The 24975-nt window shown below is 38.8% G+C and overlaps 1 protein-coding gene across 1 annotated transcript in view; it reads left to right on the top strand.

The window, feature by feature from the left end:
- ppp2r1ba (protein phosphatase 2, regulatory subunit A, beta a) overlaps positions 1 to 24541 on the top strand; it is a 55980-nt gene extending 31439 nt beyond the window's left edge. The window contains exons 8-15 of the mRNA XM_041174301.1: positions 2430 to 2500; positions 8705 to 8839; positions 10940 to 11113; positions 13735 to 13795; positions 19102 to 19256; positions 20877 to 21019; positions 21968 to 22059; positions 23388 to 24541. Coding sequence (XP_041030235.1) covers positions 2430 to 2500; positions 8705 to 8839; positions 10940 to 11113; positions 13735 to 13795; positions 19102 to 19256; positions 20877 to 21019; positions 21968 to 22059; positions 23388 to 23404 — 848 coding nt within the window. The 3' untranslated portion in view covers positions 23405 to 24541. The remainder of the gene's footprint in view (positions 1 to 2429; positions 2501 to 8704; positions 8840 to 10939; positions 11114 to 13734; positions 13796 to 19101; positions 19257 to 20876; positions 21020 to 21967; positions 22060 to 23387) is intronic.
- The last annotated feature ends 434 nt before the right edge of the window (positions 24542 to 24975 follow it).

Below are 24975 nucleotides of genomic sequence, written 5' to 3'. Positions count from 1 at the left end.
CAGTTCATATCATGTAGGTGCACACACAGTGCTGTTAGCGCATTCCAGGATTTTGCGACAATGAAGGAGCCCTAATATAGTTCCAATTCAGGATGTTGTGCGACGTGGAGGGAAACTTGCATGTGCTGGTGTTCTCATGCGTCTGCTGCCCTTGTCCTAGGTGGTAGAAGTTAGGGGTTTGGAAGATGCTATCAAAGGACCTTTGGCTAGTTTCTTCAGTGCGTCTTGTAGATGGTGTACACTGGTGGTGAAGGGAGTGAATGTGTAAAGTAGTGAATGGGGTGCTGATCAAGTGGGCTGCTTTGCCCTGAATGGTGTTGAACTTCTCGAGTGTTGTTTGGAGCTGCAATCATCCAGGTATGTGGGGAGTAATCCATCATACTGCTGACTTGGGCCATCCAGATAGTGGACAAGCTTTGGGGAGTCGAGAATTCCCAGCCTCTGATCTGCTCTTATAGACACAGCATTTAAATGGCTGGTACAGTTTAGTTTCTAATAAATGATGACTCCCAAGATATTGATGGTGGAGGATTCAGCGATCGTAATGTTGTTGAACATCAAGGAGAGATGGTTATATTCTCTATTGTTGGAGATGGTCATTGCCTGGCACTTGTATGTCTTGAGTGTTACTTGCCACTTATCAGTCCATACCTGAATATTGTCCAGCTGTTGTTTCGTGTAGGCATAGAGTGCTTCAGTATCTGCCGAATTGAGAATGGGTTTGAACACTCTGCAATCATTAGCAAACTTCCTAATTTCTTATCTCGTGTTGGAGGGAAGACCATTGCCGAAACAACTGAAGCTGGTTAGGCCTAGGATACTATCCTGAGGAACTTCTGCAGTCATGTCCTATAACTGAGATGATTGGCCTCCAGGAAACACAACTATCTCTTCCTTTGTGCTAGGTATGATTTCAACCAGTGGAGAATTTCCCTCCCCCACCCCTCGGGTTCTGAAGAAGAGTCATATTTGACTTGATGCATTAACTCTGTTTCTCTCTTCGCACCTGCTGCCAAACCCGAGTTTTTCCAGCACTTTGTGTTTCCGATTTCCAGCATCCGTAGAATTTTGCTTCTATATCAGTGAGCAGGTTATTGCTGAGTAAGTGCCTCATGACAGCACTGTTGGTGCACCTACCATCAGTTTGTTGCTGATTGATTGAGAGTGGGCTGATGGAGTGGTAGATGGCTAGATTGGATTTGTCTTGCTTTTGATGGATAGGACACACCTGGGCAATTTTCCACATTGTTGGGTTGATGCCAGTGTTGTATCTATACTGGAAGAGTTTGGTTAGAGGTGCAGCTATTTCAGGAGTACAAGTCTTTAGTATTATATCCGGGATGTTGTCTCAGTCCAGTGCCTTCGGCTGTTTCTTGGTATTTCTTGGAATGAATCGAACTGTTTGAAGATTGGTACCTGTGATGCTGCTGACATCAGGAGGAGGTTGAGATGGATCATCAGAGAAACATGTTGATGACCTTTCATTAGAAAATATTTAATATACTAATTAGTTGCCCACTTTCAGGCACTGAGCAACCTGCTTTGTGCTTCAATATTTTTTGTTTTTATTTCAGATTTCCAGTGTTTATGGTTTGTGTTTTCATCAGGAAACCTGAGCTTTGTGCTGCAGCTTTCTTATATCTATTACTTAATATATCTTCCATCTTGACACGATATTTCTTGTTCTTTTCATTGATTACATTATAGAAGATGAATTTAAAGTTTTTTTTAAAAGTGAACAGGCTCAATGAAAGAAGATGGAAACATTGACTCTTCTGTGGCTTTGCTTACCCACTGAGTTTTATTTTATCCCGCAATCTGCCTGTAATCTTGTAGTTTGAAATTAGGTAGATAAATTAGATTTGCTCTTTTGAATTGCCTAATTGCCAATCACACTTTTGTGATGGCCACCGCCTTGCTGCGAATTAGTGTGGAAGTGGAGCTGACGCTGATAAACATCACTGAATCAGCCATCTGGCTTACCGCCATAAATCAAATAATTTTGATGTGTCTGCCAACATATTTTACCAGCCGTCCTCAGTGCTGCAGCTGATACTGTAGTCGTCATTGATGCCAGATCACTCTTTGAATCAATTTGCATTCTTTGCACTGATACATCTTTGCCAAGAGTAAACAAAGAAGGAGTTTGGCAATTTGCTGCCTCCTTAATGGCTTGATGTTTAAGCTACAAATGCCAGATTTGTCTGTCTTATACGATTTAAAATGTTTTTTGTATCTTCGAATGTGCTCCCTTTTTTTGCCACCCTCTCAAAAAGATTTCCAGTGCTTTTGTTAGCTAATAAATATGGGTAGGCATGCATCTTAAGCTGTGTACTGAGACTTTTAATCTGCTATAGAAGATAGTGGGTTAAGCTAAGATTCTTCCTTCAGTGAGAACCATGCTTTAATGATATTATATTGTATTGCAGATTTTTGTGAGAACCTGCCAGCAGATTGCAGAGAGACTGTCATAATGAACCACATCTTGCCATATGTTAAGGTAACATTTTCTCAAGTTCCAGACTGATTATGCAGCTTAAAATGTCAAAGCTGATTAGATTCATCTCCAAAAAATACCAAAGTCCCTTCATTTTTGGGTTGAATGGGAAGCAGGTGTTATTAATAGACTAGTATCTTTATATCCAGTTATTTTTGATCACCAAACTTCTAATAATTGAAAAAATCTTAATGTTTATGAGCTTCTGGTTAATATGGGAGTGAATTGTAAAGGCTCTTTTTCGTAGGTTCAGAAAGATCCACAATCTAGTTTCCATGAAGAAATAGTCTCTAATCTGAAAAATTAGATTAAAAAATGCTCCATTATCTTTAAGGCGGAATGCTGTGATATTGCATTTCAGTTTTTAAAATATGAAACAGTGGGGCAGACCCCACAGTGCACAACGCCAAAATGGACAGGGGTGGAGGAAAATTAGGTAAATCAGTAATGATTAGATGGCCTCAAGTTTGGGTAGGAGAGTGAAGAAGTTTGGCGAAACAAGTTCTGGAATTTTGCAATCCTGGGAAATGATGAAAGAGCGTCAGAGACTTAGAGCAGGATTTTCCCGTGGGTTTCAGGATCCTGACACTTGAACCAAATGGGCGTCCTGTGCCGACAATTGTCGAGAGCTAGACTGGCGGCAGGGCAGTCAATCTGAAGGTGACTTTCTAATTGCCACCTCCATGCTCAATGTCCTATTAAGGACAGTGGGCGAGCTTCCAATGCTGCCGGCAGCAATATGAAGGCCTGCAGCTCTAGAGCCTCGGCAGCCCCACTGGGAGAGGTGGCCATTGTTGAGGCAAGTTGGGGACCACAAGGGCACCTCAATATTGAAGAGCCCTTGGAGGAGAACATTTAAAGGAAAATTTCAGGTGGCCAAGATGGTAGGCTCTGGCAGATGTGTTTGAGCCATGGGTGCAATCTGCTGTGCCAGCAGCCCCCTCTTTGGGGCATGAAGCTCTGGCTCTGATGGACCTTCAGCCCAACATTGAGAGGCCACCTCCATGAAGCTGGCGGCTTCCACGTACAGTGGGGAAGCTGCTGCAAGTGGTGCTGAAAAATTGACCTAATTTTGGCTGAGAGTATGTAAATTTGTACAGCCAGTCTGTTTCCCAGGCAACTCCTGGGAAACATTGGCAGCTGGAATGCATCAGAGAGCCATGCAAACGCTATTTCTACTTTCTCTTATCTTCCTGGATCCCCTGCCTCCAAGCCCGCTACTCGGGGTCAGGAAACTCCAGCCTGTAATTTCAACATAGTGAGGAAGCAGAGAGGAGGAAATATGTATGGGACAGCACCTACAGCTTAGTAGCAAAAAAGGAAGTTGAGAAGATTACCAACCTCAACAATGTCACTAAGAAGGATCAAGGGTGCAACAGAAATTATCTGCAAGAGATGAGAGGAATGAATCTGATAGTGAGCTTTTTCTTTGTATCTTGTTCCAACATGCAAGATGGACACACTATTTATGCTTGAACAAGACATGGGCTTTATAGAGTTATAATTTCTTGTGAGGAATTGAAAGTGTTAGCACAAAAAATGAAAAGCAGATTGTTGAAAGAGGCTTTAGCAACAGAGGAAATATGTCTTGGAGGATCATTTAAGATCAAAATTTTTGAGTTCAATAATGTATGTAAAAGAAGGACTAAAGGATGTAGTCAACTTGGTAACTAATAGTTGGTCTTGGGTGAGACCTGGAAAGTTGCATTGATGAATTAACAAAATTTGAAGCCCTGCTTTGGCTGTTGGGATCTTCCTCATCCCTCCAAATCCTGGAGCTTATTTTAGATTGGGAGAAATGGTGGGCACCAAGACAAGTACCAAAATGGCTTGAATCTATACACCCACCTAGGAGTGTTGCAAAGTGACAGCTTTGATTAAGAGGCCTGATTGAGAGAGGAGTTTGAGATCTCCTCTGCTTCGTAGCTCTCCATGACCATGTGGCTGAAGATGATAACTTGCCATGTGAGCGTGTGAGAAGGCTTTCATGGAGTGTGATTCCATAACCCCAAGTTGATGAGCCTTGGGATTAGCATCAAATTCATACTCAGACTGAATTTTCAGTGCATTTTCGTTGCTGGAACTATTTTATCTCAGTTCTGCAAGGTTAGGTTGGCTCAAATTTCACAAATGGAAGATGACTCTCTACTTCATACATTTTGTTTTGCCCAGTTTTTTTCAGTTTGACTAAAACTCCAGGCTGAAGTGACTAAATGTATGTTGATTTGATTATGTATATGACTTGAATGTAACAGCATATTTGCTTAAGTTTCAGAAAATGTTGTAATAATAATACTGATTGTTAGGAACAGAATTTAAAAAAAAAAAATCATTTACGGGATGTGGGAGTCACTGGCTAGGCCAGCATTTATTGTCTATCCCTAATTGCCCTTGAGAAGATGGTGGTGAGCTGCCTGCTTGAACCGCTGCAGTCCCCGTGGTGTAGGTACACCCACAGCGCCATTAGGGAGGGTGTTCCAGAATTTTGACCCAGCTACAGCAAAGGAACGGTGATATATTTCCAAGTCAGGATGGTGAGTGTCTTTGAGGGGGTACTTCCAGGTGGTAGTGTTCTCGTGTAACTGCTGTCTTATCCTTCTAGATGGTAGCAGTCATGGGTTTGGAAGGTGCTGCCTAAGGAACCTTGATGAGTTTCTGCAGTGCATCTCGTGATGAAACACACTGCTGCCACTGTGCGTTGGTGGTGCAGGGAGTGAATGTTTGTGGAAGGGTGACAATCAAGTGGGCTACTTTGTCCTGGATGGTGTCAAGCTTCTTGAGTGTTGTTGGAGCTGCACTCAACCAGGCAAGTGGGAGAGTATTCCTTCACACTCCTGACTTGTGCCTTGTAGATGGTGGACAGGCTTTGGGGAGTCTGGATGTGAGTTACTCGCCACAGGCTTGATAATTTCTGACCTGCTCTTGTAACCACAGTATATGGCTAGTCTAGTTCAGTTTCTGGTCAATGTCAACCCCCTTCTATGTTGATAGTGGGGGATTTAGCAATGGTAATGCCATTGAACATCAAGGGGCAATGGTTAGATTCTCTTTTGTTGGAGATGGTCATTGCCTGGCCCTTATGTGGCACGAATGTTACTTGCCGCTTGTCATCCCAAGCCTGGATATTATCCAGGTCTTGCTGTATTCGGACATGGACTGCTTCAGTATCTGAGGAGTCGTGAATAGTGCTGAACATTGTGCAATCATCAGCAAAAATCCCCACTTCTGACCTTATGATGAAAGGAAGTCACTGATGAAGCAGCTGAAGATGGTTTGGTCCAGGATACTATCCTGAAAAACTCCTGCAGTGATGTCCTGAAACTGAAATGATTGACCCCCAACAACTGCAACCACCTTCCATTGTGCTACGGTGACTCCAACCAGCGGGGAGTTTTTCCCCCAATTCCCATTGACTCCAGTTTTGCTAGCGTTCCTTGGTGTCACACTCGGTCAAATGCTGCCTTGATGTCAAGGGCAGTCACTCTCACCTCACCTCTGGAGTTCAGCTCTTTCGTCCATGTTTGAACCAAGGCTGTAAAGAGACCAGAAGCTAAGTGACCCTGGCGGAACCCAAATTGAACACAGTGCTCTGTCCAGATTAATTTGTGTATCAACTTTGAGCAGAATTTTCCAGTGTTACTTTGGAATTGGCTAATAGTTTAAATTTGAGCTAGTTGTTGCAATATCTAGATTCTGTTAGGATAACAGGTAATGGTAGCACAGATTGCAAAGATTACTTGTATTGAATATACATATTTGGCGCTAGTTATATTTTTAACCTTCAAATATGAGTATTCTTCCCATGATCACTGGATAAATATACTAAAGGTGGTGCTGGATTTGGGAGAGAGAGAGAGAGACAGCAACAAACTCACTCCACAGAACCACTTGGTAGCCTGAGCTTGAACTACACTATGCATTCAACATAGAAATATTGAATGTGAAATGTTGGCATAGCAATTTGCCATGGTAAGTGCTGACACATAAATGTGAGGAAAAATGACCACATGAATTAGATTTGTAGACAGGAACTGCACACCAACACAAAGATTTTAATAGCACACACATAATTAATATGTTGAACTGTAATTTCTTCTCCCTTTTTTGATTCCTTTCCTGAAGATGCAGGTTCTTTCTTAAGGTGTGATCTAATATCTTGGTATAGCATCAAGATTCAAGAATGAAGGTGTGATTTAATTTTAGGGGGCATCAAGGTCCACTTCCAAACACCAATCTGAAACTGGGTTCAAAACTTTCAGTTCTGTTACTTGTTGCAGGAGTGACGAGGGACTTTAAGGGGCAACTCTTGGCATGATTGCAATTGTTGATTAGAAAAGGATATTTAATGAGAAAGTTAACAAATGGGAATACAATTGCTAATCTTCATTTTTTTCTGCGTTTGACACCAGTGTGTTTTCCCTTGTAAGCAAGAAATATCTCTAATGGTGTGTTTATGTGTGGTTGTGTGATGTGCTTTGTATTATTGTTAAGCAATTTATTGTTAGGCAGTCGATCTACCAGAATAAACCTAACATGCAGTGAAATACATTGTGTGCCAGTTACTGATGCAAGAATAAAGACTTGTTTGAATCTGTAGTTTTAGAAGTTTGAGGGCACTTTTATCCAGATTTTGATTTACTTTGCTGGAATTCCTGGTTATCTTCAGGGCTCCTATGCCTGTACCCTGCATCATTAAAATTAACTTGAATGTTGTAGTCCATGGCACACATGACGGATTTATTTTTCAGTGTAGATATCCTCATTCAGCGTAATAATCCCTCAAACCCACAATGACTTGCTTCAGGACCTGTAACATTTAAAGTGCAATATTTTAACTTTTACGTATCTTGAGACACATTCCTAAAGTATAATAGCAACCAATTTTAAGACTATTAGATCATCCAGTAAAACTTTACATAGCATGACCATCCAATTTTGAAAGTAAATTATCTGCATCTTGTTACGATCAGGTGAGGTGATGTGAACTGCCTCCCCCACATTCAACCTCCTCGGTTGGTCACAACAAAAGTTTAAGATTCTTTTTCACGAGGATATGCCTTTTTCCAAATCAGAATGTATTTAATTATTTAAGCTTTGAGTGATAAGGAGCCAATCAAACAAGGTTTTCTTGAGTCAAAGAAAAACCAAAGTTATTAACCATTAAATCTGAGAAAAATAATAACGTGATGTCAAGCATCCGACCTTCATGCAGTCATTCAGATACACGTGCATGCACACATGCACATGCAAGCGCACATACACACACACACACACACGTGTCAGAAATAAGAGGAGCTGGAGTTAAATTTAAAAGGAAAGGTAAAATAACGTGGTTGTGTCCTTTGACTGTCCTTGAGGTGTAGATTTTAAACGCTGTGGCTGATTTGGGTTAGCTGGTTTCTTTGATGTGGTCAGACATGGAAAATCTTGCAATTATTTCAAGATCTCGATTCACTGGTGGGTTTCTGGTAGAGTTGGCTTCTTGAACTAGTTGACACACTTATTCCAAAAGAATGGGAGAGCAGCCTTCGGCCTCATTCCTCTGCTGAAGACTTTCCTGACACTCCTGTGTCATTTGCAGTCCGCCTCCCATTGTGTATTTCCAAATGATTTTTGGTGAGTCTGCCTGTGGCAGCCATTGTTTCAATGTCCAGTATTTTACATTTTTTAATGCCTCTTCCTTAGACAGTTACGAGTTTTGATAGGTATCTGGGTTATAGGGAATATCTCTCTTCACACTCCCCTGAGTGTGATTTGTTTGTTTCCCATCTTCTTCTTGGAATGTGGCCTTGTACTTTTAAGCAGTTTGCTCTTTCCCAGTTCAACTAGCAAAATATCCAGTCATTTGAAAATTGAAAAATCATATTTTCAAAAATAAAGGGGCATAACCTCGTGACGACCTCGATCAAGATAAATTAAAAGATTTTGCTTTTGAAGTTTGGTCACAAATGGAAAATTGTCATTCTTTTTGTGTTGAACTAGGTGCATTGTTACCTAGTTTAAATGCACTTGTCAGTTTTTGAATTTTTTGGTTTAGCATTCATAGAAATATGGACAGAAAAAGATTAACTACCACCCCACTCAGGTGTGATAAACAGAAATGCAAGTTTGCTTTTGTTTAACTTTGGAGAAGTTACTTACATTGTAAACCTGGCTAACATTAAATGATTCAGCTTTTACTTCATTATTACATGATTTCTTTTTCAGGAACTTGTGTCTGATACTAATCAACATGTCAAGTCAGCTTTGGCCTCAGTTATTATGGGTTTGTCCACCATCCTAGGCAAGGACAGCACAGTTGAACACTTGCTTCCTTTGTTCTTGGCTCAACTCAAAGATGAGGTAATGATTATACTGTGCAGCAAAACTAATGTACTGGTTTTAGAAGATTAATGTGGTCATAGATAAACTAAAATTATTGCAATGGAACACTAAGCTGTCACAGTTGACTACTTCATGCAGGTGATTGGTAAAACTGGTTTAGCTGTATACTGCTTAAAAGCTATTGTTATTCAAAGTGGAAATGAAAGGTCAATTTTTTTACTGCCCATGAAGCCATTGTGGATAAACACACCACTTGAATAATTATTAGTCATGCATCTAGATGCTGGAACTTGACAAAATAGCCTTATGCTTTGACAAAAACTGAAGGTGATGAGGGCTTATCTTGATAGCGGATCCCAGATTAATGTGATAGTATGGTGGTATGTCAGAATGAAATGTAAAAATAGCACTGATTCACTATGTTGGTTATTGTTGTGAGAGGTCCATGGTAGAAATGGCAGTTAAACCTTATCCACCTAAATGTATCTGGCAATTGTAAACTGTATTACTAATTGATTGTAGCTGCATCCCTGCATAACATTTCAAAATGTTATCATTTGTGCTGAATGAATTTAAAGAACTGCATTCACCAATAGATTCTTTCCAGCTTGCAGTTAGTTACGAGTTTCAGACAGATTAGAGTTGGAGGCTGTGCCTCCTCACTTTGCCCCACACTTGTGGAATGGTGCCCCTCAAGCTATAGCTAACCAATTTCTCTCCTTCATGGAGAGAGTTGCCTTTGTAGACTGGCTGATTGCTGAGAGTTGATCTTTGGTACATCCGTAAGATGGTCATTGGCTTGCATGGGAGCACTTCTGACCATGGTGCTGAACAATTTTATGAAATTGTTCTGCTAAATCACAGAATCTTGTTTATTGTGCTAAGGTGAATTGCTTAATGATATGACGGGACTATCCTTTATTTTAAAAAAGGTACTATTCTAAAATCCTGTGTGTCCTCTTCAAACTTGGCCTGATTAACTTTTATACAAAAATTCTGCCCAATGCAGTTGCAAGTGAATTTAGCTTTACAAACATACTTTCAAATTGCTTACTTTCTCCATTTTACAAAATACTTAAAATGGATCTTTCCACATGGGGCACCCTGTTTTCTTGTTAATCCAGCTGCGTTTAAAAAAAAGCTTTGATGTTTCATGAATAGTATACAAAAATTCCAAATATTCATCTTTTAACTGTTGTTTCTTAATTCAGAGTTGCTTTAACTCAAATTATCTGTAAAGTTGAAATGGAATCATGCAAAAAAAATCTCAAAATGGCTTTAATCTGAGTTGCTAGATTATTTGATTTTAACTGTACACTGTAGTAACAAAGTGGAAATGCATAATTATTGTGTACTGATTGCATACTACTTAATCACCTTGTGGCCAATCCTGATCAGTATGAAGAAGGATGTTGAACACTGAGGTGCCCAATGGGTGCTATTTCCTTTATCCTCTTAAGGCTCTCATTTGAAAAAAAAATGTCGACTGAAGAGAATGCTACGTGAAAATATTTCTTGTGTAGTTTCCAACTGCAAAAGAATGCTCTTTCATGTCTCTAGAAACTTAAAACCCTCAGTTGTGCTTCATGCTTTAAAATGACTTCAAAGTATCACTCTTGTTCTGAGACTCCATTCAAAAATATTCCTTTTTGACTACCTGCATCAAGGAAAATCCATACCTCAGCAACTATGGTTTAACATTGTGCCATTAGGCTCCTGTGACTCATTAAGGCTCATTTACGATTAATTTCTGCAATTGCCTGCAAACCTTGTTCACTTTCTTTTAAGGCTTTTATTAGTAAAGCACTAGGGCAGCAAGCTCAACTTGGAAAATTTAACCTAAAGCAAAGTATAATTTCAAGAACCTTTTTGAAAAAGCTCCCCTAATTTGTGCATTTATAACATACTAGGTATATCTCTACTTTTTTTTGTCAAGGAGTCAATACTTTGAATATTTAGATGTTTCTTGTAGGAGGAGGAAAGGAAGGGAAAATTGACTGTTGATCTATCTCAAGTTCTACTCAACCCTCATCCCCTATTCTCAGCATCCTTTAGGTAAGGACTGTTGATTTGCTTGGCTTATCATTTGTACCAAAGTAAGATGTCTTTCTCCTGTAGTGTCCGGAAGTTCGTTTGAATATCATCTCCAATCTGGACTGTGTGAACGAAGTAATAGGAATTCGCCAGCTATCACAATCCCTTCTGCCAGCCATTGTGGAGTTAGCAGAAGATGCCAAGTGGAGGGTGCGTCTGGCAATAATAGAATACATGCCTCTGCTTGCAGGACAGTTGGTACGTGGTGTCTTCCAAATGCTTCTGTGACCTGTTAACAATTGTTTAAAATGCATCTCCCATATGGAACTTCCTGCTGTTCCAGAAAAATAGCTCCATCTGAATTATGAAAAGGATGCATTCACCTATATTTGATTTATTTTGTTTTTGTAATTTGGTGAAAGACCTGACTTTGTGCAAGTATGAGTGGCTTCGCTCCCTTAGCAGCAAAAGGAGACTTGGTCATGGTTGTGCATTCCTCCAGCACACAGACTCAGAAATATACAGTTTAATCTGCACAAACGTTAGCTGATCTTACGTGGGATGGCATTGCCAAAATTGCTATTAGGCTTAGGAGAGTTCCTGCTCCTGATTACTGTGCTTGAGAAACTTCTCCATTTATTTATTTTGAGGTGCCAATGTTGAGTTTGGTTCTGATGCTGGCTACAGTCATGTATCTTGTCAATACTCCCTGCCTCCATCCTGAACAAGAACGAACTTGGGGTGAAGCACCAAAGGCTTACTGCTGTGTAGTGCCCTTCATTGAGGTAGACGGTTAATTTTATGTAGAGCCACATCATCCTAAAGCCAGCAGGTCACACTTTAATAATTTCCTTAACATAATATGTTGTTGAATTCAAGTCACTTGATTTCACTTGCAAATTCCACTTTTCCTCATTCAGGGATTTCACATCGTTTAGAAAGGCAGCAACTCTTTTTACAAATTCTGAAAATACACTGAACTTAAATTGTGTGTCCATCATTTGAATCTTTCCATTTTCATATATATATATATATATATATATATATATGATTTTGAGGAGGTAAACCTGGGTCAGCAGTAATTACTATAGCCACATCATGTTTCAGTGCTCGTTGATTTCTGCCGATGCCTCGTTTGCAGGGGCTGGCGCCTGCTTTGGAGCTTATGAAACCATAGGTCATCGCGTGGTGAACTCCTGCCCACAACTGGTGTCGCAGTTTGCATGGGTCATCAGCTGGAGTTTCGTACTTATCGTGACTGATGTTGAGGGCTTTCATGTCTCCTTTGACAGCATCTTGAATTGGAGTTTTGGGTGCCTGTTGGTCTCTTGGCACAGGCCACCTCCCCATATGGCATATCCTTGGGGATGTGGCCATCTTCCATTCTGCTGTCAAGCTCTTGTTATAGAACTGACCACCAGATAGATGACAAAGTATTATCCTGCTCTCCCACAACCAGCTTACAGACTTGAACTCGATCGCAGAGCAGAAATATTTATCTAGCTGTCACTTACAATAGGATTTCAAGTCATCTCCCAATGTTTCTGTCCAAAAACAGCCAAGGTTTTAAGTTGATTGAAAAGAAATAACCTAAGCAGATTCTTGGGAATAATTACCCATTAAGTGAACTTTTTGTGTACCTTACATTCTAAGGAAATGACCAACAGCAGCTAAGATTTCAAGTAGCTGCCAGTTTCCGTATGATAGTGGAATGGAAAGGTTTTCTTATTAGGAAGATGAACAAAACTTCCTGTCCGTCATGCAGTGCTTTGTAGTTCATTATCACAACTGTTCAGTATTAATGTTTTAACAAAAAGCCTTGATAAGTAAATAAATTATGTGGCCCTACTGAAAGCTGTGTACGCAGATCATGCATAATTGAAAATACAGCTGCATGGATACCCGTGGGAGTTTTTAATTGGGTTCCATATGAAATTCATAATCATAGAATCGTGCAACTATGCAGTCATACACTCTGGGAAAATCTTAGATTGTCTATTGATTGAATCCTCTCCAAGATGTGAACATCTTGAACGTATACAGTGAAACTGTTTTAGAGTCAATTGGGTAGAAGTTTTTTTAAAAACAAGAAACAGAATAACGTTCCAGTTGGATGCTACACTGGCATAGAAATTTGGGACTTGTAATTCCAGCAATGTAGCACAAGTAAAATAACTCAGCACTAGTCTTTTTTTTTAAAAAAAAGTAATGAAATTAAAAGCATCTCCTGTTAGGGACCTGGCTTGATAATACAGTGCTGGTAGAATTCTTAGCAGTTTCATGAGATTTGGATGTTCCCCACATCATTTAGGTACTGGGATGTCTGCTGTAGAGTTGCATGATGATAATTGCTGTAGCTAAATGGGTTTGCATTATTGCAGTAAGATATTTAAGTGCGTTTTCATGCAGCAAAAAATAAACATCTCATTTCCTGAGAAAGGGAAGAGGGCCATTTTAAAAAGTATTTTTCCATCTTGGATGAAAGTCTTGTATTTACTCTGGTGCTAAGCAACTTATTTAAGAATATTCAAAATAATGCTTGATATAAATACCTTAAACAACTGCAATAACATAAGTGAGTATATTTTGCATAACTGCCTACTGCTGTAGACCTTGCCCTGTAGAGTTCACTGGGATAGTTTGACCTCCTATTGTTCCTCCAATGCAGCCCTGTCATTAAGGCACTGAAATTAGTTGTTGGGCACCTGATATTAATTGGGTCTTATGCAAATATTTTAACAAGTTTAAAAAAAGCTCCAGTGAACATGTTTGGGAAACACATGAATTACTTTGCGTACCACTGAAGAGATACACTAGGCTGCTAGGGTGTCAGTGATATATTTTGACCCTGACGTCCTTCTTTTTAAAAATCTATTTAGGGAGTAGAGTTTTTTGATGAGAAGTTGAACTCCTTGTGCATGACATGGCTGGTGGATCATGGTGAGTATTGTCTTGATAAAATATTGCATTTGCTGTCAAATTGGTTCTGTTTATTTATTTTCTTGAGACCTACTCAATCATTTTATTCAGCATCCTGGGTTTAGTTTTTAATTTTCTTAATGTTAAAGACAATGCTTTTCTGGACTGAGATCTGTAAGGATCTATTTCTCTTGTATTTTATCTTAATATGGTTTCTGCCAAAGTGACTTCGAGCTCTGATGACTTTTGATTGAGGTTTAACCAGCAAGGAGACGCTTCTGTGATTCATATGGTGGGAGTAGAAAATGTTAGCTTGGGGGAGACAACCTAACCATCACTGACTGAAATATTGGTCCCATTGGTGAAATGAGCTGTCACAATGTTATTAACTGTAAGCTGAGCCACTTGTAAAACTGTAAATTATACAAGTTTTGATTTAGCTCTTTGACTCTTCATCTGTGGCCATGGAATGTTCACCTTTGGTACTTTCCATCTATAGAATGGACTCCCCCACCTCCCCCAAGTCCTGTTTTGTTAGATTAAGTTCATGGTGCATATTCTAATTTGGAGTTCCAGTTTCAAAATTATCCGGACAATGTCAGGAAGATGGCAGCTGGATCCTGTTTTTTTAACATAGGTTAATGATCAGAGTCTGCCTACACAAAGGAAATTTGTGATTTTAATTCTGGCATAATACTTCTCGGCTACACACCTCAACTTTTCCATGATGTTATGAGTTGAATAGACGATGAAAGCTGCAGCAGTGTTAAATCAATTCCAACCCCTAATCCAGTTGCATAAGAGAAGAAAATATCATGAATGTTGTAAATTGAGTTTAGATTAAAGATTTTTGAATATTCCAGAATGGTTCAGCTATCTGTCAGAATTATAGAGTTGGCTTATTTTTTCAGTGGCCTTTCTTTCCCCAAAAACTACTACTATCCCCTCTACTTTATGAAGCAGTTAGTCCAAATATATCATGCTGCACTTCATGTCCTTATAAATGTCTGTTACAATTAACTTGTAAGTATCTGTACTATAAACAGCCTGTATTATAAATTATACTTTTCACCATTTTATGCATATTTTGTAAGTACTTAATGTGTACTTCTTTTCAAGAAAGAAAAATTGTTACTAGACATATTCCATACTCATTCATGACTGCAATCTCCCACCCAAAAATTACAATATAAGTACAAATGCTTGGTCCAAAATGGAAATGTGAAACCTAAAATTAAATTTCTAAGTTTGTGAAACAATAATGTTTTGGACTGGTTCATGCCCTGCTTGCTAAAGTCAGAAGTTTCTCATCATTTGAGAACTGAACCCTGTGACTTTTTTTTTAGAAACTGTCCTCCTTCTAAAATGTCAATGATGTAGTTCACCATTGCCCTTTGTCTTGAATGCATCTCATCCAGGCCTATAGATCCTTGTGTTGCAGCTCACCACTGACATTCTGGTGGTTGAAATTCCATGCATAGGACAAATGTTTGTGCGGCAGTTGGCTTCCTGTCAAAGGTTTGGTTAAGGTTAATTTACAGTAAACATGCAAACTTTCTTTGTGGAATGTGTCACAGATACTGGCAGTAACCCATGCTGGACGAATGGAATTGCAGGCAGCTCAGGAGGAGTCTTGACAGATCAGCACTTTGCAGAACAGTAAACAAGACTAGGGAGACGTGCAGAGCAGCAGCTTTCGCTGAAGTCCATGTTTAGATTTTTAAAAATCTTTGTTTCAAACAGTAAACAATTTTTTTTCTCCATCCCCTTATTAACCTAATTGGAAAATTAAATGTTAGGAATTCATACTGGTACTGTGGAATTAATGTAAAACTATATTTTAATATCTCAAGGACTGGAATGTTGTACACAGTCTGGTGTTGCAATGTGTTGATGCGAGAACAGCGTACCATAGAATAGATAGCTATGGGTTTATACTTGTAGTTGCTCACAGAATGTTCCAAATCTTAAAGGGGAGCATAGGGAGTGACGAGGAAATGAGATGAGTTGCTTCCAAAACACGGCCTCTGAGAGGGGGCTAACTTTGTTCTTATTCATCTCTCCAGTGGCAACTTCAAATAGTCTTGACATAGAAGTAGGCTGCCCTCCTTGGTCAAGAAACATTGCATGACATACAGTGGCTGCTTCCTTTGCTCAGACTGGGTAAACCACTTGGATCCCACATTGCCTAACATATTTGTAATGCCATGTCTTATTTTACACATTTTGATTATAAATTAAAATTAACACTATAGCTAGGCACAAGAGCTGTTGAGCTGCTATGGTGAGTGTAGTTTATATGGGCTTTGTATATATGTTTAATTTGAAAATGTTGAATGAATTCTTCCAGTGCTGGAAGCTGGGTACACAGCCATGAAATGTAAAGGGGACAATATTTGTGGTGAAGCATTTAATATTTAAATTACTTGTTTTGATTCTGCTTTTATGTGGCACCAGGGTGATAAGCTTAGTAAAGCTTTAACTGTTGACCCTTAAAGGGGCTTTATCTTAAGTAGCTGGAAGAATTTTTGATGATGAAGCCTGTGATACCTTTGCTACAATATTGTGCTGGAGGTTTTGGTGTGACATTGCACTGCATTTTTAAATGCAGCAGTTTTTCTTTGCCAACAGGGAACAACTTGCCACATAATTTTCACGAAAACTGACCTCCTGAATACCTTGAACCTCCAACCTGTTTGCACCTATGGAATTCTGCAACTGCAGAATTTGCTCACTAAATATTGCGAAGAAACCTGAAAAAAAAATAGAGCTGTAGAATAAAGTTTGTTGTCTTTTTGAACATCAGAATTATAACATTGTAACCTATTTATAATAAATTTGCAGTAAGTTTTCATCAGGTCGCCCTTAAATTCTGAACTCTCTCTGACCTATAGTGGCCTCAGCTAGGGATAGCTCATGATAAACCTTGTAAATTGGTACAGGAAATTATTATAACCCTTGAAAGGGTTAATACCTGAGTCATCTCAGCCTTGTGTATAGCTGGGATCTTAGTGAACAGAAGTGCAGCTTTAATTTGGAAGGAGGAGCAAGAGCATTTGTGATTGTCACCCAGTCACTAATAGATAATTTCACTGGAGCATTGTTTCCTTGACAATCCTAAATGAAAAGTATATTGATATCTTGTGGAAGACTGTTTTCAGGCCATTTTCCACAATATTCTCTTTGGGCACCACAGTCATCTTAATACCTCTTTCAAATAAATGAAAAAAAACATTCATTTAATCAGCATCCTTTGTAGCTTTGAAATAATTTTAAGAGAGCAATCTCGAAGATCACCATATCTTCCCTTGAAGATTTCCATGCCCTCCCTTTTTGTGCGCAGCCATCCATGAAATAACCTGTTAAACATTTAATACCTCTCGGTCTGTACAAGTATTTTTACTATGTTTGCCTTCTCTCATGGAAGGGGTAGGGTGAAAAGGCTCATGTTGAAAAAGATCCATATTTCAGGTATGTGAAATAAAACAACCATTTCTTCTCCCTCTTCCCTTTTATGAACTGAAGTTTATCTCATAAATGCCCCTGTATCTTGCATTATCCAAAAATTTAAGAACTTATTTCATATAGAATTACATACTTCATGTGATGAAGAACATAGATATAAGGAGAAGCCTTTTGCTCCTTTGTTGATGTCCTATTTGGCTAGTTTTAAATAAAATCTAGACTTCTGGCACAAAGGAACAAGGTTATTCTGGAAATTATTGAAGCGTTTGTGCCATCTTATTGGGGTGTGGGTTTTCTTGGAAGCCTTCCTCCCAAGACCATGTTATGATGTAGCAGAAATTACTGTGACAGTACTAAACCTGAAGGGAGGATTACTTGAACTGTCACATTTAACAGAATTCTAAAATTCAACTGGAATTGCAACCATCAGCTAAGTATTCCTTAAAGCTGAAGTGGCTGGTTTGGTTAGACTGTGTACACTAATGTAAAGAGGACATGCATTTTATAATGGTGACGAGTGTGTTCAGTGTGAAGGAAACAGTGCCAGTATTGATCTGAACCTGTAACAAGATCTCACTACATGAACTCTCTGATTCTGGTTTTAAATAATAATTGACAGGTGTTTTTTTTCTCAGCTGTTAGGAATAAATGTGTCAGTGAAACATGAATTTGTTGCTGATATCTATTTACCTCTGTCAGCTTGGGGACAGAAGTAGAATGAGAAGAACATTGTGTACCCAGACAGAGTTGTAGATTTGTAAGCACTTATCTATTACACTTTGAGTGACAGCTACACAAGCTATGTATTCAATTGATGCTAGAAGCCCCCCCTAAGCTTAAAAGCTCAGATGTACTTCACTTTGTTTGAGAATATTTTAATATTTCCCAACGTTTTAGCTGTTCAAATGTGATTATTTATATAATGTGACCAGTCAAGAGCCAGTTTTGCATGGTTGATGTGGAACCTGTAATCAGACTTGTTGTCACTCTCATAAATCAGATATGGAGAATGTGATTTTTGTGTTTAAATCTGGGAAAGGAAGTCTTTAGCAGAGCTGCTGGCATCATGGAAAAGAAACAATTCCTCAAAAATGGCAGGCATCATTTTATTAAAACTAACCATTAGTAGTTTCATGTTTCATGAGAGTTCAAACAATGCTTGGCAGTTAATTATCAGTTAGCATTAACTGGTGCATTCTCCATGGCAATGCTTCTACCAATCAGAGTCCACTTGCCAACCAATCAGCGCATTCTTCTCATACAGTATAAAGTTGCTTCCCCTGACATTGGTATTCTTGCGATTGTCCCGATGAGTACAAGACGAAAAGCTTTGACAAAATGTCTTTTTTCAGCAATACTGAAAATAACTACCTCAGGAACACATTTTAATCCAAAGATCCTGATCACAAATTAGATTTGAACATCATGTCTGAATGCAAGTTACGTTGGATTTTGTATTCCAATTGGAAATGTTTGAACGACCATTTGCTACATTAGTGCACACTCTTGAATCAGCTCTTTGGTACTTATTATATTAAATACAGTTTTGCATTGCGTTCATTTGAGACGAGTTGATCCATACATGAACTAAATGTGTTGTAGCATTTTTAGAGCACCTTTTGACATTGGTATTAGACACTTTTTAAATCCATTTTACTTTTTCCAAGTGCTCAATTTATTTTTACCACTGTTTATATTGAACAAGTTAATGGTCTGAGGTAGCAATGTGGGCCTTGCAATCAGGAAACTAATACTTCTGTAATCTGAAGAATTTCCACTTAGTTGTTACTTTGAAACTGTGTAGTAGCTATGCCTGGTCACTCCAGATCATTGGTTGACCTATTGGTTCTGCATTCTTCCAGTATATGCCATTCGAGAGGCTGCTACAAACAACTTGACAAAACTGGTGGAGAAGTTTGGCAAGGACTGGGCAGAGTCTACTATCGTGCCTAAAGTCCTTGCCATGGCTAGTGATCCCAACTACCTTCATAGAATGACCACACTGTTCTGCATTAACGTGAGTATAATTCTGTTCAGACCTTCTGTTAAACTTTAAAAACTACAGTATTCTGTACAGTAAAAATATAATTTGAGTTCAATCTTGAATATAATGAGTTTTAAGCTCTGAATTTTTTTTTATTCTTTCATGGGATATGGATGTGGGTGTTGCTGGCTAAGCTGGCATTTATTGCCCTGGAGAAGGTGATGGTGAGCTGCCTTCTTGAACCATTGCAGTCCATGTGTTGTTGGAACAGCCATAGTGCTGTTAGGAATGGAGTTCCAGGATTGTGGCCAAGTAACAAATTCTATTTTATCGTCCATGTAGGATCTCTGTCTTATTCTATCTACGTATTTAACTGCACTAATGTTTAACCTATCCATCAACGTGTGTCTCATTGTGGAATGCCAACTTGCTGTGCTGGTGTTGCTATACTGCCAGTGTGAGGGGACAGCAGTTTGCTAAGCTACAATTCTAGACCATCAACTAAAAGACAAGTTCAAAGCTCAGTTATGAAGGGGTGTCTGTCTTAGGTTTCTCCCAGCTAGAAAATTTGACAGTTTCCTTTTGGGTTGTCTTCATGAAATTAACTAGTCAGGGAGACATTTCATTAAAAGTTTTTCCATGTGTCTGTCAGTATTTGTGTAAAGGTAGCTATTAATGTTTATGGAGACTTTATTACAGAGCTATATATAAGGAGAGGAAGGCTGGGTTAGCCTTCATTATTTTTAAATTGCAATTTTATAGTTGCAGGAAAACTAAATGTGGAAGGCATGCTTTAGTTTTAGTTTATCAAGCATGGTTATTTAAACTAGTGTCTGTAGATGCTGTAGCCACCAAATTTCTATTTGTGCTATCTTCATTTGTTGACTTACTATTCTGTTATTTCTAATGTTATTTACTAAAAAAAAAGTATTTATTTTGAATAGTTGGTTATCTTTTGAAGCTTGCACACAACTTTTTCTGAACGCTACTTTTGAATGCAATGGTGTGTTGATGTGTATATTTTTGAAGACGGGGCTGAATGTATGCAGTAGAGAGCTAAGGGAGGCAGGGAATGCTGATTATATTAGGAAATTGGAGTGGGGCTAGCTCTTTTCAGGCACTGTATTGGTCAGATATTTAGAACCATAGAAAAGTTATGAAACAGAAGAGGCCATTTAGCCCATCATGTTTGCACCGGCCGAAAAATAAAAAATAAAAGAACTAGTTGCCCATTCTAATCCCGTCTTCCAGCACCTGGTCCATAGCCTTGCAGGTTACAGCTCTTCAGGTGCAGACCCAGGTACCTTTTTAAATGAGTTGAGTGTTTCTGCCTCCACCAACAAAACAGGCAGCAGATCCCAGACACCACCGCCCTCCCGGTGGAGAAGCTTTCCCTCATGTCCCCTCTAATCCTTCTACCATCACCTTAAATTTGTGCCCCCTGATAATTGCTGGGGAAACAGGTATTTCCTGCCTATCTGTGGTTTGTGGTGGTTCATTCCAGTCCTTTGTCCCTGTAAGTGTTTGGAACTTGTTGGGACACTGATAATTCATATGTTATCCGATCCCTGCTGAGTAGAAGCATTAGTATAACAAAAATTATCAATAACTTTATGACCTTTTGAGTGAATATTGCTTCTTATGAATTTTCAGGTTCTGTCTGAAGCCTGTGGTCAGGATATCACCGCAAAGCAGATGTTGCCAACGGTTTTACAGATGGCAGGTGATCAGGTGGCAAATGTTCGCTTCAATGTGGCTAAATCGCTGCAGAAAATAGGACCGGTTTTAGATGCTAAGTAAGTTTTGTGGGAAATTAACCGAGGTTCAGAACTAAAGGTTCTAGAATGGTGAATCTCTTTGACGTTGAGGTTAAACAGTTCTCTGGTGTCTCATTCCGTTCTGGGAGCAGCTGAATTTCCTTCAGGCGGAATGGAACTTGAGACTCCAGAGAGAGTGGACCTAGTTGAAATTGTTGACAGTGGTTATAGTTCTACAAACCGTTTGAGGAAATGCTTATAAATGGCTGTCTTGCCTGTTCCCAATTTTCTTCCCTGCCTCTTTCCCTTCCTGATATCAGGGCCCCACAACGTAATATATTCTGCAGGTACCAGTAGACCTGCCAAATTATCCATTATTCAGAGGAGTGTGTGTGCCAGCTAGCTAGCTAACTGTAGAGGCAATTACAGCTAAATCTAATCATGTCCTCACTCTGTACGCACATTGTCAGTCAGTGACCATTGAACTGCAACTGGTGAAGAATGAAAACCTTGGGGTAATTTTAACTTGTGGTAAAAGTGAAAAGTGTGCAGTTGTGGGTTAGTTGCACATTATACAGTTTCCCAGATTGTTCTGTCAGGAAAGGATGCTAATCTCCTCCTGACTGTTCTTTTGCATCACCATGTTAAAAGGAACCCTTTAGGTGGTGATTTTTTTTTTCTTTCCTACTGCTTCCCATCTCCTCTCCCAAAGAAAAGGAGCCCAATTCCAGCATTCATTCCCATCCACCTGAGGTCAGCTAACAGATTCCAGATGAGTGAACAACCTGTGGTGAAGGTGGGATGAGGAGGAACATTTAGAGTAAATTTTAATCAAAATGTTATATCCTTTTGGGGGGGGGCGGTGGGCGGCGAGGTGGGTTTCATTCCATTGTGGCTTTCAATGGAATAAAATGAAAGTGCTGCTTCTGATTTTTGCTTCAGACTACTCTGGTTTCCAAAAGCTAAAATGTTGTTTCAAAACCACAGCACTTTACAAAGTGAAGTCAAACCAATTTTGGAGAAACTGAGTCAGGACCAAGATATGGACGTTAAGTACTTTGCGCAGGAAGCTATAACTGGTAAGTTGCTGCTTTGGATGCTATTTGGTATCAAGATAGAGATTCCTTCAAGGAGTTGAGACCTGCGTTATTGACCTATTTATTTACTTATTGCCAGATCTGTAAAGCTGAACACTACCTGAATGCCTCCAAATCATGATTTATTTCATGATAGTGGCATCCTTTTGGCATGCTCTATAGATGGTAAATGAGGCTAGAATCAATTAACCAGATGATGTCTGTGTAATAAACTACATGTAACTAAACTTTGAAGTATGAAGAAGAATTGAATAATCCCCAGAATGTCTAAAGATAGAGATGGAATACATTTTATGGATTAGAAATTCTGAAAGCATCCAGATTGGAACTTCTCTTTAAAAATATGCAGTTTACACTGAAAAACTAGGGAGACAATCTTGAATAAAACTAAAAAGCGATGTTTGGAAGGGTCACCAATAAATGAACTGCCTCTAGTTTATGATCAGAAAACTTGTAATGCTGAAATTATACTGGAGAGTTGTCACCTTTTGCTCATTGGTCACCTCTGAGTCAGAAGATTATATGTTTAAGACCAACTAAACAGGTAACGGCCCAATGCAGTACTCTTTCAGATTGGACATTAAACTGAGGCCCCATCAGCCTTCTCAGCTGGGTGTAAAAGGTGCCTTGGCAATATTTTAAGAAGGGCAGGGGGGATTCTCCATATTCTGGTCAACGTTTCTTCCTCAGCCAACATGACTGCAGCAGCTTATTGGGTCACAGTGGTTTTTGTGGGACCTTAATGTGACCATTGCAACTGCCACGTTTTCCTACATTACAGAAATTACTGAAATTCAAAATTTGGTTAATAGGATACACATATTTTGAGACATCCTGGAGTTGTGGGAGACATTATCAATGCAAGTTTGTTTTTTAAATTTGGTGATCTTTTTTGACACATTCTATGGTGTTTCATCAAAAAAAGGGAGGCAGTTGTCTGTTCTTCCTCCTATTAGCTGTATTCAAATATTTTAGAAATTTAAAGTACAGATAAAGGGTGAGTAGAAGCTGATAGGTTTTGAAGCAACAGGGAAATATTGTTCAGTAATGATTCTAAATAGTGAATTAGTTTGTAATGCACAGGAGATCTGCCCAACATCAGGAGAATGACAGTTAATATCTCAGTTTGGACCCATTTTAGAATTGCATCCAAAATGTTATCCTAATTTTCCTCCTTTTTAAATGCTGGCTGACCTAGTGTGCATTTCAATCATGTTCTGTTTTAAATTCAGGTTGCCAGTCCTGACATTTGTTTTTGTTTTTAATATTAAATCTGTAAAATAATACATGCTTCTCTTTCCTTTATCTAGTTCTTGCTTTGGCATAGAAAGAAAAAGTGAGATCCAAGAAGTTATCTCTCCAAATTTGCAGTAAGATCCTCCTGCTGGTGCTGACGTCGTTGAAAACTTTGTGTTCCACTATTCCTTAAAAAAAAAAACCTTGAAAAATGTAAATGTATCATTGACAGAGTCACTGAAATTTGGCTGCATTGGGGACTCTCATTTCTGTGATTTACTGCTGCCTAAATTTAGCTTGAGTGATCGTAATTGTGAACTACATTTATTTATTTTCATTGGTTGTAGTGTAGCCAGTGACGACACATGTATCTAACAGGCTTAGCTGTTGACTACAAAAAAATGGGGTATGTGGGATTGTTTAAGTGGTGCTTACTTAGGTGACCCCTTAATATAACCAGGACTATCCCAAAATTCAATTGTATTGAATAGTTGCCAGCATGTTGTGTCCCCTCTGTCACAAAAGATTTGTGTATCCCAGTGGCAAATATAAACATTAACCATAAAACTGAAGATGTTGGAAATATACTGCAGGTCATTTGCCTGAAAGAGAAAGGTAAGTTAATGTTTTATGTTGGAATCAACCTGAAATGTTAATTTTTCACTTTCCACAGCTCAATGACCTGCTGTGTATTTCTCTCTTTCTCACATTTCCTTTATTGTCCATCATTGTTGATTACACATACTTATGGCACAATTATCTTTAAGAACTTCAGATTTCTAATCAGATAGGGAAGGAATTGCCGTGGTTTCAACACAAAGTAAATGTCCACCACCTTTGCTTAAGTTTATTTATTTCAATGAACTTAACATTGGTGCCAACAGAAATTGAGGGGTATTAAGTAATTTTATAATATTTTCCCCTGTTGGCCTGCATTGCATTTCATTAGTTATGTAGACCTTCCAACTTGAGGCTGAGACTCGCCGAGCAGAACTACAAGAAATCGTGTCATTCCAGTTGACGAGGCTACTTGAGTTTTGGAAACTATGTCAGTACTGCAAATCGTGCATTTTTGCAGTTGAAAGTTGTTTTCAACATTTGTCTTTGTGAACAATTTTAGATCATGATAGACGGAATTTAACTCATTTGCCAATTGATGTTTTTTTCCCTAGTTTGTATATTACACTATTATGTTGTTTCTCACCCGAATAAAGTGGAAAAAGACAAACTTTGTTTTGTGTTGCAAACTTTAGAAAACTGCAGGGGTAGATTCTTCATGACTTTTATAGACTGTGAAAGCCATAAAAAGTGCATGGTATGCGGTTTTTTTGTAATTGTTCCCTGCTGTTGTTTTCCTTTTAAAATTGATGTGCATTTTATTGCTTTACCGTTTGCTAACCTTGCCTTTAAACTAGTCCAACATACAATGCTAAATCAAACTTTGCCATTGAAATTAAAGTAGCAAATTAATTCCAACAAGTAGGGTCAAAGCGGAGAGACATGTTGACCGTAGCAGATTGCATCCTTTTTGATGTCTTGTAAACCTCATCTTAACTTGAATATAAATTTGAAGATGTGCCAATTTACTCTTGCTTTTGCTGTAATAAAATTGTATATTCATGAAGCTTTAGAGTGGCAAAGCTTCAGTGCTGCATTTTCTTC

The sequence above is a fragment of the Carcharodon carcharias genome, chromosome 25 (assembly GCF_017639515.1).
Source record: "Carcharodon carcharias isolate sCarCar2 chromosome 25, sCarCar2.pri, whole genome shotgun sequence".
In the NCBI taxonomy this organism is placed as follows: Eukaryota; Metazoa; Chordata; class Chondrichthyes; order Lamniformes; family Lamnidae; genus Carcharodon; species Carcharodon carcharias.
The sequence above is the reverse complement of the archived record's forward strand: the minus strand, read 5'-3'. Positions and strand labels throughout refer to the sequence as shown.